General features: G+C 40.6%; 1 protein-coding gene and 1 non-coding gene across 13 annotated transcripts in view; one reads left to right on the plus strand and one right to left on the minus strand.

Moving 5' to 3' along the window:
• The window catches only part of SMCO2 (single-pass membrane protein with coiled-coil domains 2), an 82,486-nt gene that overhangs the window by 19,760 nt on the left and 49,487 nt on the right, over positions 1-13,239 (minus strand). For 4 of the 12 annotated variants that reach the window (XM_081591886.1, XM_081591881.1, XM_081591888.1 and 1 more), the window contains one exon: positions 5,146-5,260. In XM_081591886.1, coding sequence (XP_081448012.1) covers positions 5,146-5,238 — 93 coding nt within the window. In that variant the 5' untranslated portion in view covers positions 5,239-5,260. Of the gene's footprint in view, positions 1-5,145; positions 5,261-10,629; positions 10,830-10,918; positions 12,082-13,239 lie in introns of those variants that run through there. The other 8 variants (XM_081591883.1, XM_081591877.1, XM_081591884.1 and 5 more) reach the window with 4 other exon arrangements.
• On the plus strand, positions 1,716-1,819 carry LOC145504038 (U6 spliceosomal RNA). Its single transcript, XR_014052030.1, has one exon. It is a non-coding gene; the product is annotated as a U6 spliceosomal RNA (small nuclear RNA).

Below are 13,239 nucleotides of genomic sequence, written 5' to 3' on the forward strand. Positions count from 1 at the left end.
CATTCAACCATCTCATCCTCTGTCGTCCCCTTCTCCTAGCACATAGTGGATGCGCAATAAGTGGTTATATAAATACATTCTGTTTGTGAGAAATGCAAAAAAAAAAAGCAGGAAATAGGAAAGTCTGCTCACTGACCTGGCATCTGAAATTGGCACTATATATAGCAGTGCCAGGGACTAAAAATGGGAAGCCAGAGCAAAATCTTCATTTCTAAATGTTTTAGGGGGCTTTGATGGTTAGACATGGCAGTTTTGGCAGTCTAGCTAAAAAGGCTATTTTGTTAATTAAACCAACAATTGATCTTCTTTTGCTCCTCTTAATTGTCCTTTAAATCTTTCTCTTATAAAAGACAAATGTAATATTATGCAAAGTGGAGACCTTCTGGTTTGCTTTCAGAGAATAAAAGGTATATTTGTCCTTTTTTCAGCATAGAGCTAAATTTATTAATAATTATTTGTTAATTATGTGACTGCACGTGATTTATTTTTCTGTAATTAAAGGGTTTTCCATATAAATAAATGAACATAAAGAAATACAATCATAAATTTAAGAAAAATATTTTCTTAAACCTTAATGCCCTGACTTGAAGTTTGTAAGAAATAGTCTACAATAATGAAGACATTGTACCCTTCATATACCCTGCCAGTGTAGACTCTTTGATAAATCTTACAGAGTGAATAATTTTGTTATCTAGCTAAACTTATTCTATCCTAGGCCAACAAGTGATTGTATCATTGTTCACTGACTAATGGTAGGAACATTTCCCTGGAGTCCAGTGACAAGGACCCCACAAAGAAACAGATAACAGTATTTATAGAGTTTTACCTTCAATTTATGTGTTCACTAAATTCATGGCTCCCACATCTCATTTTCTCTATTTCTTTCCCCACTTTAAGACTCCTCTTCTAATTTAGTTCCTATTATTGCTTGGTGTTTTTTTTTGTAATGGGTATCTGTCTGTCTCTTTCCACTTTTTGTCTGTCTCATTATTATCTATATTCCACACATCTAACTCTATCCCTTCACACCTTCTATGCTCTTCTATTTCTTTTTTCTCTGTATTTATTTTTATTTATTTATTCAGCTGTACCAGATTTAGTTACAGCACTCAGGATCTTCTGTCATTGCAGCATGTGACATTTTTCAGTTGCAGCATGCAGACTCTTAGTTGTAGCATGTGGGATCTAGTTCCCTGACTAGGGATCAAACCTGAGTGTCCTGCATTGGAAGCTCAGAGTCTTAGCCACTGGACCACCAGGGAAGTCCCACTTCTATTTCTTTTGTTTCTTTTTTTTTCCCCTTACTGCAGAGTCCTTGAAGGTAAAGTCCAACTTGGGATGTTCTTTGAGGACGCTTCCTTCTAAGGATCATAGAGTCAGCTGGCTATCCCCAAGCCCAAAATGTATTCAAAAGAGAAGTAGACAAAAAGATGAATTCTGGACTTCCTTTGAGGGTTGAATAAGCCTCAGAATAGGAAATACCCACTCCACAGATTGGAAACCACCTTCCTCTATAGCCAGTAACCTGGGGAATCTATGGGGGAGATTTGCACATCAATAATAAAAGGAATCTTAGCCATGCATTTGCTTTGAACTAAATGAAAGCATAAACTCTTTCCACGACTAACTCCAGCATCGAGTTTCTCCATTCATGTCAGCTAGATGACTGAATTTCAAAGACTGAGAGATTTTCAGTCTGAGTTAAGAGTAAATTAGTGCTCATTTCAACAGCATATATACTAATATTTGAATGATACAGAGATTAACATGGCCCCTGAGCAAGGATGACATGCAAATTCATGAAGTGTTTGATATTTTTTGAGAAAGTTAAAAAAAAAAACTCAACTCATTTAAAATTGCTTCAAAAGGAATAAAACACCTAGGAATAAATAACCAAAGAGAATAAAGATCTATACTCTGAAAAGTATAAAAAAATTAATGAAGGAAATTGAAGATGATACAAGAAATGGAATGATATTCTGTGCTCTTGGATTGGAAGAATTAATATTATTAAAATGATCATACTACCTAAAACAGTCTATAGATTTAATGCAATGTCTATTAAAATACACAGGAAATTTTTCATAGACCTAAAACAAATAATACTAAAATTTATATGGAACCACAAAAAAGACCCTAAATTACCAGAACAATCCTGAGAAAAAAGAACAAAGCTGAAGGTATTACCCTTCCAGACTTTAGACTACACAACAAGACTACGATAATTGAAACAGTGTGGTACTAGCACATAGATCAATGGAACAGAATAGAGAGCCCAGCAATAAACCCACACATCTATGGTTAATTAGTCTTTAACAAAGAAGACAAGAATATACAAGGAGAAAAGACAGTCCCTTCAATAAGAGGTGCTGGAAAATCTGGACAGCCACATGTAAAACAATGAGATTAGAACATTTCCTTACACCATATATATACAAAAATAAACTCAAAATGGTAAATTGTTAGAAGAGAACACAGGCAGAACACACTGACATAAATTGCAGCAATATTTTTCGTGATCTGCCTAAGGCAAAAAATAAAATAAAAGCAAAAATAAACAAATGGGACATAATTAAACAGAAAAGTGGTATCACCTCACACCAATCAGAATGGCCATCATCAAAAAGCCTGCAGGTAACAAATTCTGGAGAGGGTGTGGAGAAAAAGGAACCCTCCTACAGTGTTGGTGGCACTGCAAATTGTTTGAGACCCCATGGACCATAGCCTCCCAGGCTCCTCTGTCCATGGAATTCTCCAGGTAAGAATACTGGAGTGGGTTGCCATGCCCTTTTCCAGGGGATCTTCCTGACCCAGGGATCAAACCCAGGTCTCCTGCAATGCAGGCATATTCTTTATCATTTGAGCTACCCAGAAAGTCCATGGATATTCCTTAAAAAGCTAAAAATGAAGTTACCACATGAGCCTGCAATCCCACTTCTGGGCACATATCTGGAGAAATCAAATCCTTTACGATGACCTAAATCAAATCCCTTGTGATTATACTGTGGAAGTGACAAATACATTCGAGGGATTCGATCTGATAGACAGAGTGACTGAAGAACTATGGACGGAGGTTAGTAACATTGTACAGGAGGCAGTGATTAAAACCATCCCCAAGAAAAAGAAATACAAAAAGGCAAAATGGTTGTCTGAGGAGGTCTTACAAATAGCTGAGAAAAGAAGAGAAATGAAAGGCAAAGGAGAAAAGGAAAGACATATCCATCAGAATGCAGAGTTCCAAAGAATATCTGGAGAAAATCATAAGTCAAAAGGATACATGCACCATTATGTTTATTGCAGCACTATTTACAATAGCCAAGACATGGAAGCAGCCTAGATGTCCACTGCCAGATGAATTTAGGTAAAGGAATAGATAATAGAATATTACTCATCCACAAAGAAGAATGAAATAATGCCATTTGTAGCAATATGGATGGACCTAGAGATTATCATTCTAAGTGAAGTAAGCCAGGCAGAGAAAGACAAATACCAGATGATATCACTTATATTTGGAATCTAATACACATATTTATTTTCTTGGGTTCCAAAATCACTGTGGATGGTGACTGCAGCCTTGAAATTAAAAGATGCTTGCTTCTTGGAAGAAAGGCAATAACAAACCTAGATAGCATATTAAAAAGCAGAGATATTACTTTGCCTACAAAGGTCCTTAGAGTCAAAGCTGTGGTTTTTCCAGTAGTCATGTATGGATGTGAGAGCTGGACAATAAAAAAGACTGAGCACTGAAGAATAGATGCCTTCGAACTGTAGTGCTGGAGAAGACCTTGAGAGTCCCTTGGACTGCAAGGAGATCAAACCAGTCAATCCTAAGGGAAATCAGCCCTGAATATACATTGGAAGGACTGATGCTGAAGCTGAAGATCCAATCCTTTGGCCACCTGATGCAAAGAGCTGACTTATTGGAAAAGACCCTGATGCTGGGAAAGACTGAAGGCAGGAGGAGAAGGGTATGACAGAGGATGAGATGGTTGATGGTCATCACCGACTTAATGGACATGAGTTTGAGCAAACTCCGGGAGATGGTGAAGGACAGGGAAGCCTCACGTGCTGCAGTTCATGAGTTCGCAAAGAGTCGGACATGACTGAATAACTGAACAACAACAATACACATATACACTGAAAATTATACAAATGAACTTATTTACAAAACATAAACAGACTCATGTCTCAAAATCAAATTTACGGTTACGAAAGGGGAAACTTGGGGGGAAGTGATAAATTAGGAGATTGAGATGAACATATACACACGATTATATATAAAATAGATAACTAATAAGAGCCTACTGCATAGCACAGAGAACTCAACTAAATATTCTATAGTAACCTATATGGAAAAGAATCTGAAAAAGAATACATATATAACTCTTTCACTTTGCTATAGACCTGAAACTATCAAAACATTGTAAGTCAACTATACTCCAATAAATATTTTAAGAAATAGATAAGCAAAAGAATATATCATATAGCACAAGGAATTATAGTCATTATCCTATTATAACTTTTAATGGAGCATAATGTATAAAAATACTGTATCGCTATGCTGTACATCTGAAACAAATAGAGTATTCTAAATAAACCAAGGGTTGTCACGTGTGCATGCTCAGTCAAGTCTGACTCATTGTCACCCCATGGACTGCAGCCCACCAGGCTCCTCTGTCCATGGGATTTTCCAGGCAAGAACACTGGAGTGAGTTGCCATTTCCTCCTCCCAGGGATCTTCCTGACCCAGGGATGTCTTTCGTGGCTCCTGCATTGGCAGGGGGATTCTTTACTACTGAGCTACTGGGAAGCCACAAATCTACCATACTTCTGTTGAAAAATGATGGATCTCTATAAGGCATCCTATTGGGAGACAATTTGCAATTCAAGAACAAACCTACACAGAGTAATTTGCTCTGAGGTGAAAAATGTCACAGTTATTTTGTAAATTCCAAGAACAAAGATAATGTAATGCACAATTCTCTATATGGGAACACTAGTAAGTCCCTTGTGTAATAACAGCTGCCTTCAGAAGAAAGAGTACCTCCCTCTTTTTCAAGCTCTGAACATCTTGTACCTGTTGGGAGGATACAAAATGTGCAGTTTCTCTCTTTACCCACTGTGATGTTTAAGTCTGTCCCTTACCCATTTTTTAGTCTCCAAATCTTGAAGGAAGTCAGTTTGACAGTTTTCAGAGATAATGTCTTCATCATCTGTTCTGTCCAAGTTGTGGTCCATTTTGGTAAATTCCCTTAGCAAACTGTAAGTCACATGATGGAGAGGTTATTATTACGTCTTCAGTCTACAATGAAGCCTGTCCCAAACATTTCTAGAGGAAGAACACCTGGATCTTTCTGGCTCCAAAAAGCACCTGCTACTCTTGTACTGATTTTATTGTGTGAATAATGTCCAGTGCAGTGTATTATTCAAGACAGAAATAGAGAGGCTGGATAAATATTTGTTGACTGACTTAATAAATGATTTAACAGTGAGATTCTGAATTCTAAAGCCACTGACCAAACATACTGTGTGTGTGCAAATGTACGTGTAATATAAACAAATAATAAATATTCTTCTTTTAAAAGTAGAGTTAAAAAGTATCATATGGTAAAACCCTTGTAGTTCAGCAGTTAGGACTCCACAATTTCACTGCTGAAGGCCTGGGTTTGACCCTTGCTTGGGGAACTAAGACCCGCATAAGCCATGCAGCATATCACTCCCTCCCAAAGAAGAGTGTCCTATGGTTCATAAGAAAGGAGTAAGTCTGTGCTACCATCATGATCTCTAGACCCCGAGATGTCCTCCTCCCAACATTCACTAGTTTATTTATTCTTCCACAGAGATTCTATGCATAAATAAACAGCTATGTTTATGTAAATATATATATATACTTTTAAAAATACAAATTAGAGGATATTACATACACTTACTGTACTTTATAGGGCTTTGGTAGAAGTACAGACAGTAAAGCACCCACCTGCAATGCAGGAGACCAGGGTTCAATCCCTGGGTCAGAAAAATCCTCTGGAGAAGGAGATGGCCACCCACTCCAGTATTCTTGCCTGAAGAATTCTATGGACAGAGGAGCTTGGAGGGCTACAGTCCATGGAGTGGCAAAGAGTCGGACATGACTGAGCATCTAACACACAATCAATATAGTAATGAATATCCCCGGTTGGGAATTTTCAGTGCATCTCTATTACTTACTTAGAATTCTTCTTTAGAAGTGGAACTCCTGGTAAGATGATATACTGATTTTTTAAGGATTTAGAAAAATATTCCCAAATTTCTTTCTTCAAGGTTCAACCACTATACAGTGTATGCCCAGTAGCTGTGTATGAGAACAAGAAACTTCCTGCCTGCCTGACAGGTAAGTGTTAGCTGGAGAGCAAAGAACTGAATTGTTAAGAGTATGTAAGCAGAGAGAAAAAGCATAGTGAAAGGAAATAGGAGAGAAGGTAGAAAGGATGAGACCGATTCTGGAAAGCTCATATGAAAAGCCACAAGAAAGTGTTTAAGTGAAATGTAACTGGTAGCAATGAGCAGAGATCAGAGGGTTGTGTGTTAGTCCCTCAGTCATATCTGGCTCTTTGTGACCCCATGGATTATAGCCCACCAGCCTCCCCTGTTCATGGTGATTCTTCAGGCAAGAATTCTGGAGTGGGGCTGGGTTGCCATTCTCTTTTCTTCTGCCATTCTCTTCTTCCCAACCCAGGGATCAAACCTGGGTCTCGTGCATTGCAGGCATATTCTTTACCATCTGAGCCACCAGAACAAGCAGAGATCAGAGGGTTGTACCCAGCCTTAAACAGCAGGAAATCTTCTCGCCTGGGCACTCAAGTGGATGACCATAGTAAATTGTCACAGAGGGTGGTCTGGACCTCAGGACCTTGAGAGACAGAATTCCTAAGGGACAGAGGGGACTGTAGACTGACAAAACAGGAAATGACTGGCAAGCATTTTCCTAGAAGAGTGATTTATGGCTATGATTAGGAACAGATGGAAGGAGAAGCACTGGGAGCCACAGAGATACTGGAGTCATCGGGCAACCAAGGGCTGGCCAATCAGTCTGTGGCAAAACTGAGCTTTATCTTTTTAAAAAAATTTTTGTTGTACTGAGTCTTCATTGCTGCGCACAGGTTTTCTCCAGTTGCAGGAAACAGGGGCTATTCTTCCTTGCGGTGTGTGGGCTTCTCATTGCAGTGGTTTCCCTTGTTGCAGAGCACAGGCTCTAGGCACATAGGCTCCAGTAGTCGTGGTGCACGGGCTTAGTTGCCCCGCGGCACATGGGATTTTCCTGGACCAGGAATCAAGCCCATGTTCCCTGCATTGGCAGACAAATTCTTAACCACTGGACCACCAGGGAAGTCCTGAGCTTCATCTTTGACCTATGTGGGGACTCACAGTGGATGTGGGGCAAAGGGGACTTCTGTGAGGGGGAAGCTACAGGAAGATGCCAGAACCTAGAGTATGACAAAGAAGAATAAATCTCTAATCTCTTTCAGGAAGGACACTGTGACCTGCCCAATCTCATATAGCTCCCATCCAGACATTTTGTCTTGTGTCCTGAAGATGGTAAACATTACCAAGGCAACTCCAAACTCTGAAAGATGAATGATCACTGAATTCTGCTGAGTTTTGTGTCTCTTTACAGTCCAAAAATTAGAATATGCTACAAATAATAAGATTTCCTTATTTTGGTAACTCTTTGGCATCCTAATGGCTTCCATTGGTTGATTTAAAGGAAAATCTCTTCCTCTCAAATCAAGTAGCTTCACAAATTCTGCCCCCAAACATTTTTCCACATTTCAAACAACAGCCAGAGTCCTAATGATGGCTTATGTTTGTGCAACTCCTAATAAATTACGAAGTACCTCTCACACATTTCTTTACCTGTGTGCACGCTTAGTCATTTAGTCGTATTTGACCCTTTGTCACCCCATGGACTGTAGCCCACCAGCCTCCTCTGTTCATGGGATTCTCCAGGCAAGAATTTTGGAGTGGGTAGCCATTCCTTTCTCCAAGGGATCTTTCCAACCCGGGGATCAAACCTGGGTCTCCTGCATTGCAGGTGGATTCTTTACCGTCTGAGCCTCCAGGGAAGCCCTTCTTTTCCAGTTCCCACAACAGCACAGTGAAGAATGTTTTGTTGTTGTTGTTTGGTCGCTAAGTTGTGTACAACTCTTTTGCAACCCCATGGACTGTAGCCCACTGAGCACCTCTGTCTGTGGGATTTCCCAGGCAAGAATACTAGAGTGGGTTGCTATTTCATCCTCCAGGGATTCTTTCTCAACCCAGAAATCAAATTCATGTCTCCTTCAGCTCCTGCATTGGCAGGAGTATTCAAAGGGATTAGCCCCATTTTCTGAGACTCTGAAAGATGGTGTAATGTATTTAGAATCGTATAGCAAAGCCAGGACCCAGAATGTCCCTGTCCTCACAGCTACTCGTAAGGGATTTCTCCCCCACACCAAAGATAATCTAGACCAAGCTCTCCAATAAAATTTTCTGTGATGGTGGAAATGTTGTCTACACTGTTCAGTTCAATAGTACCAGCCACCTATATCTATCTACCTATGAGCAATTGAGATGTGGCTAATGCAACTGAGGAATGACTTTTTGATTTAACTGAAATACACTTAAATTTAAATAGTCATATGGAGCAAGGGGCTACCATATTGGACAACTCAGAATTTTCTGCACCAAGGATCCACAAACTATCATTTGCAGGCCAAATCCATCCTTCTTTCTGTTTCTGTAAATAACATTCTTTTTAACATAGCCACACCCATTCCTTCACATATTGTCTGTGAGTGCTTTGGTGCTGCTATGACAGAGTGGAATGGTTGCAAGAAGGACCTAAATTTTGCATGCAGAGCCTAAAATTTTCACTTTCTGGCCCTTTATGGAAAAAAAATTGCCAGCCCCTGTTCTAGACCATCTTTTTCTATGATAGTGGGTGTTTCCTACAATGAATCAACCAATGCAGTGAATAACAACTTCATGACTTCCCTGGTGATCAGTGGTTAAGAATCCACCTGCCAATGCAGGGGACAGGTCTGATCACTAGCCCAGGAAGATTCCACATGCCTCAGAGCAACTAAGCCCATGCGCCATAATTACTGAGCTTGTGTTCTAGAGCCCATCCTCTGCAACAAGCGATGTCACTGCAATGAGAAGCCCACACGCTGCCACTAGAGAGTAGCCCCTGCTTGCCACAACTAGAGAAAGGCTGTGTACAGGAACAAGACTCAGCACAGCCAAAAATAAAATAAATTAATTAAATAAACAAAAAGAAAAGATTTTGAATTTTAAAGAGTCAGGCTGAGTTCATATCACAGCATCAATACATAGAGCTGGGCATAATCTTAAGGTTCTAGGTCTTACTTTCCTCATCTGTAGAATGGAGCTTAACACAGTGTCAGACAGATGCAAACACGTGGCGATGGTTTCTATCTATTTATAATTAAAATAGAAATGGGAGCTATTGTAAGTTATCTTTGGCCTCAAATATTAGAATAATTATAACAACAATAATAATATGCTTACACACATGCACCTTCAGTTTATAAGGCACTTTCACTAAGTTATTTCTTTAATCCTCATCTCCACCTATATAGTCAGTCAACCAAAGCAGATTTTATTACTTTTTTAGAAGTAGAAACTGACAGAAATGATCCATGATCTATCTAAAATTTTATCACTAGAAAATGGTAGAAACAGGATTTTAACCCATAAATTCTGGCTACAAGTTTTGCAATCATCCTACTATTAAATGTAAATTTGATGCCCACTATATTTTCATGCTAAAGAATTCACCTGCAATGCAGGATACAGGGTTCAATCCCTGCATCTGGAAGATCCCCTGGAGAAGGAAATGGTAACCCATTCCTGTATCCTTACCTGGGAAATCCCATGGCAAGAGGAGTCTAGCGGGCTACAGTCCATGGGATTGCAAAAGAGTCGAACATGACTTAGTGAGTAAACATCAAAACAATGTTTTCATGGGTCAGTTAGCAGCCTTCCTACCTCAAAATAAAACCATCTTTTGAAGCACCTTATAAATAGTTATGTAGTGTGGGTCCTTGCTACTCCAAGCATGGTCTGTAGATCAGCAGCATCAGTATCAAATGGGAGCTTGAATCTCAGATCCCACCCTAGACTCACTGAATCAGCTTCTGCATTTTCACAAGATCCCAGGGGATTCCTCATCCTGTTAAAGTTTGGAAGTGCCTGCACTCTAGGCCTCATCAGCTAGAATCTGTCTTCTCCCTCCTCCACCTTGGCTCTTCATTCCTATATGTTCACACTATGGGCCTCTAGGAATTTTGGATACAACTGAGTGGATCCCCTCTTCCTTCCCCCTCTACACTTCATCAAAACCTTTAAAGTTACAAATTTGGAGAAGTGTTAGTCAAAAGGAACAGAACAACTGTTTCAAAAAACAGCTGATGAAATCTATAATTTACATTTTGTGGACTTTTTCTCCAGGCCAGACCACCTACCTGCTAGCTGGTCAATTTGGGATCTCAAAAATTTTATAGCATGATATTAAGAATCGGGGATTTGGTGTCATCTTGGCCCTGGCATGGTAATAGTGAGCAGGTATGGCTGTGAAATTGTATATACCTGGTGATATCCTTGCTCCTTCCAATCTGGTGACCACAGATACCTCTAAGTTCAGTGGGATAGGCTGGAAACAGTCAAGTTTCCCTGGAGAGTTCTGGTGATGCTGGGTCCTCCTTTCCCCAGCGACAAAGGCAGAGAGGAGGCCATTGATGAGGGTGCACACCTAGGCAAGTGAGTTTGCAGTTGGACTTGACCTCTTTGACATTCCACTTAGAATGCAGCACATGTGACCCTTCAACCCCCTCTCACAAGGTTCCAGGTACATAGTGCTCTCCTGCTTTTCTTTTACCTGTGTCTCCAGCCTGTCTCCAAGCTTACTTGCTTCTCTTCCCAACTCTGTGGGAATGAAATCCTTCCCTGGCCTCAACCCTCTGTCCATCCATCCACTGGGGTCTGACAGGAGGCTCTGGGGTGATCTTCCAACCTCAGCTTCCCCGACGTCTGCCCTTTCATCTCCTTGCCTAAACAAGGCATCCAAGACCTTCTACAATGGAGGACAGAACTTCACCTACTCCTTCCCCACTTCAGCAGGAATGAGGAAGCAGTTGATCAACTTGCAAACCAAGGCTGCTCTTACTCTATGGCTCGGTCACCTATTTGCCTTTGAGGTCCACATTTCCTCTTACAGTTCCTCTTACCGTGGGTTCCTCCACAACCCACTTTCACTTCCTCTAGGAATTCAATGCCAAGTTCACATTTCCCTCCACATCTCATCTTCTCCCGTCATTCTTGGGGAATCCAGCACGTAACATTTTGACTTTATAGGTCCTCAGCCCCTGAGCTCTTAAGGCTTTCCCCCTCACCTACCAAAATTATTCAGCAGCATTGAGACCAAACACAGAACTTTTCTTTATAAGCATGAACATTAGAATTAGATTGTTGATGGAGACCTGGGTTTGCCATTTATTAGCTATTTGATTTGCAGCAAAATTTAAACTTTTGTCTGAAAAATGGGGCTGAGACTACCCACCTAATCAGTTTGCTGGGAAAATGAGGCAATAATGTGAGGAAGGAGTTTGAGGTCAGGCTGCACAATTGCTAGTGCTCCCACTAGGATATGGGCTCCTTTAAGATGGGATGTTTGTGTGTGTTGACTGCTGCATCACCAGCACTAGAAGGGGGCTGGTACATAACAGGTACTCAGCAAAATTGTGTCAAAGAAATGGGATGAATGCATATATGGTGGCCATGGTTTTTATGGTAACATTTTAGGTCTTGTCAGCACTCTGAGTGTTTCCTCACCTAGAAGCTTAATCTAAGATGTCTCACATCCCTCCTGGACTTCCCTAAGTTCCCTTCCTACCTGGGAGCCCAGCCTACATCGCACTGAGAACTCTCACAGTGCCTGGGAGGACCAGCTTCAGCCTTGGTTTCCTGCTTCATATCATGACTAGGCTCCTAGCTTTGGTTGTCCCAGGTGACTTCATGTTTCTTTAGAAGACTGTTATGACTGGTTCCACCACAGTTTAACAACAATGCATGCAGAGATGCTAAGTCATTCAGTCGTGTCCAACTCTTTATGACCTCATGGACTGTACCTGTCAGGCTCCTCTGTCCATAGGATTTCCCAGACAAAAATACTGGAGTGGATTGCTATGCCTTCCTCCAGGGGATCTTCCCAGTACAGGAATCAAACCTGCATCTCTTATGTCTGCATTGGCAGGCAGGTTCTTTACCACTAGCGCCCCCTTGGAAGCCCTTAACAACAATATAACACCAGCAATAACAGTATCTTAAACTTACTGAATGTTTACTAATGTGCCAGGCACACTTCTAAGCATCACATGTATGACCTAATTTAATTCTTACTACTTTCCAAATAAGAAGAGGTGGCAAGAATACACAGAAGAACTGTACAAAAAAGATCTTCACATCCAGGTTAATCACAATGGTGTGATCACTCACCTAGAGCCAGACATCCTGGAATGTGAAGTCAAGTGAGTCTTAGGTAGCATCACTACAAACAAAGCTAGTGGAGGTGATGGAATTCCAGTTGAGCTATTTCAAATCCTAAAAGATGTTGCCGTGAGAGTGCTGCATTCAATATGCCAGCAAATTTGGAAAACTCAGGAGTGGCCACAGGACTGGAAAATGTCAGTTTTCATCCCAATCCCAAAGAAAGAAAATGCCAAAGAATGCTCAGACTACCACACAATTGCACTCATCTCACATGCTAGTAAAGTACTGCTCAAAATTCTCCAAGCCAGGCTTCAGCAATACGTGAACCTTGAACTTCCAGATGTTCAAGCTGGTTTTAGAAAAGGCAGAGGAACCAGAGATCAAATTGCCAACATCTGCTGGATCATCGAAAAAGCAAGAGAGTTCCAGAAAAACATCTATTTCTGCTTTATTGACCATGCCAAAGCCTTTGACTGTGTGGATCACAACAAACTGTGGAAAATTCTTAAAGAAATGGGAATACAAGACCTCCTGACCTACCTCTCGAGAAACCTGTATGCAGGTCAGGAAGCAAGTTAGAACTGGACATGGAACAGCAGACTGGTTCCAAATAGGAAAAGGAGTACATCAAGGCTGTATATTGTCACCCTGCTTATTTAACTTATATTCAGAGTACATCATGAGAAATGCTGGGCTGGAGGAAGCATGCTG

The sequence above is a fragment of the Giraffa tippelskirchi genome, chromosome 4 (genome assembly GCF_054371585.1).
Source record: "Giraffa tippelskirchi isolate mGirTip1 chromosome 4, T2T-mGirTip1v1.2.pri, whole genome shotgun sequence".
NCBI lineage: Eukaryota > Metazoa > Chordata > Mammalia > Artiodactyla > Giraffidae > Giraffa > Giraffa tippelskirchi.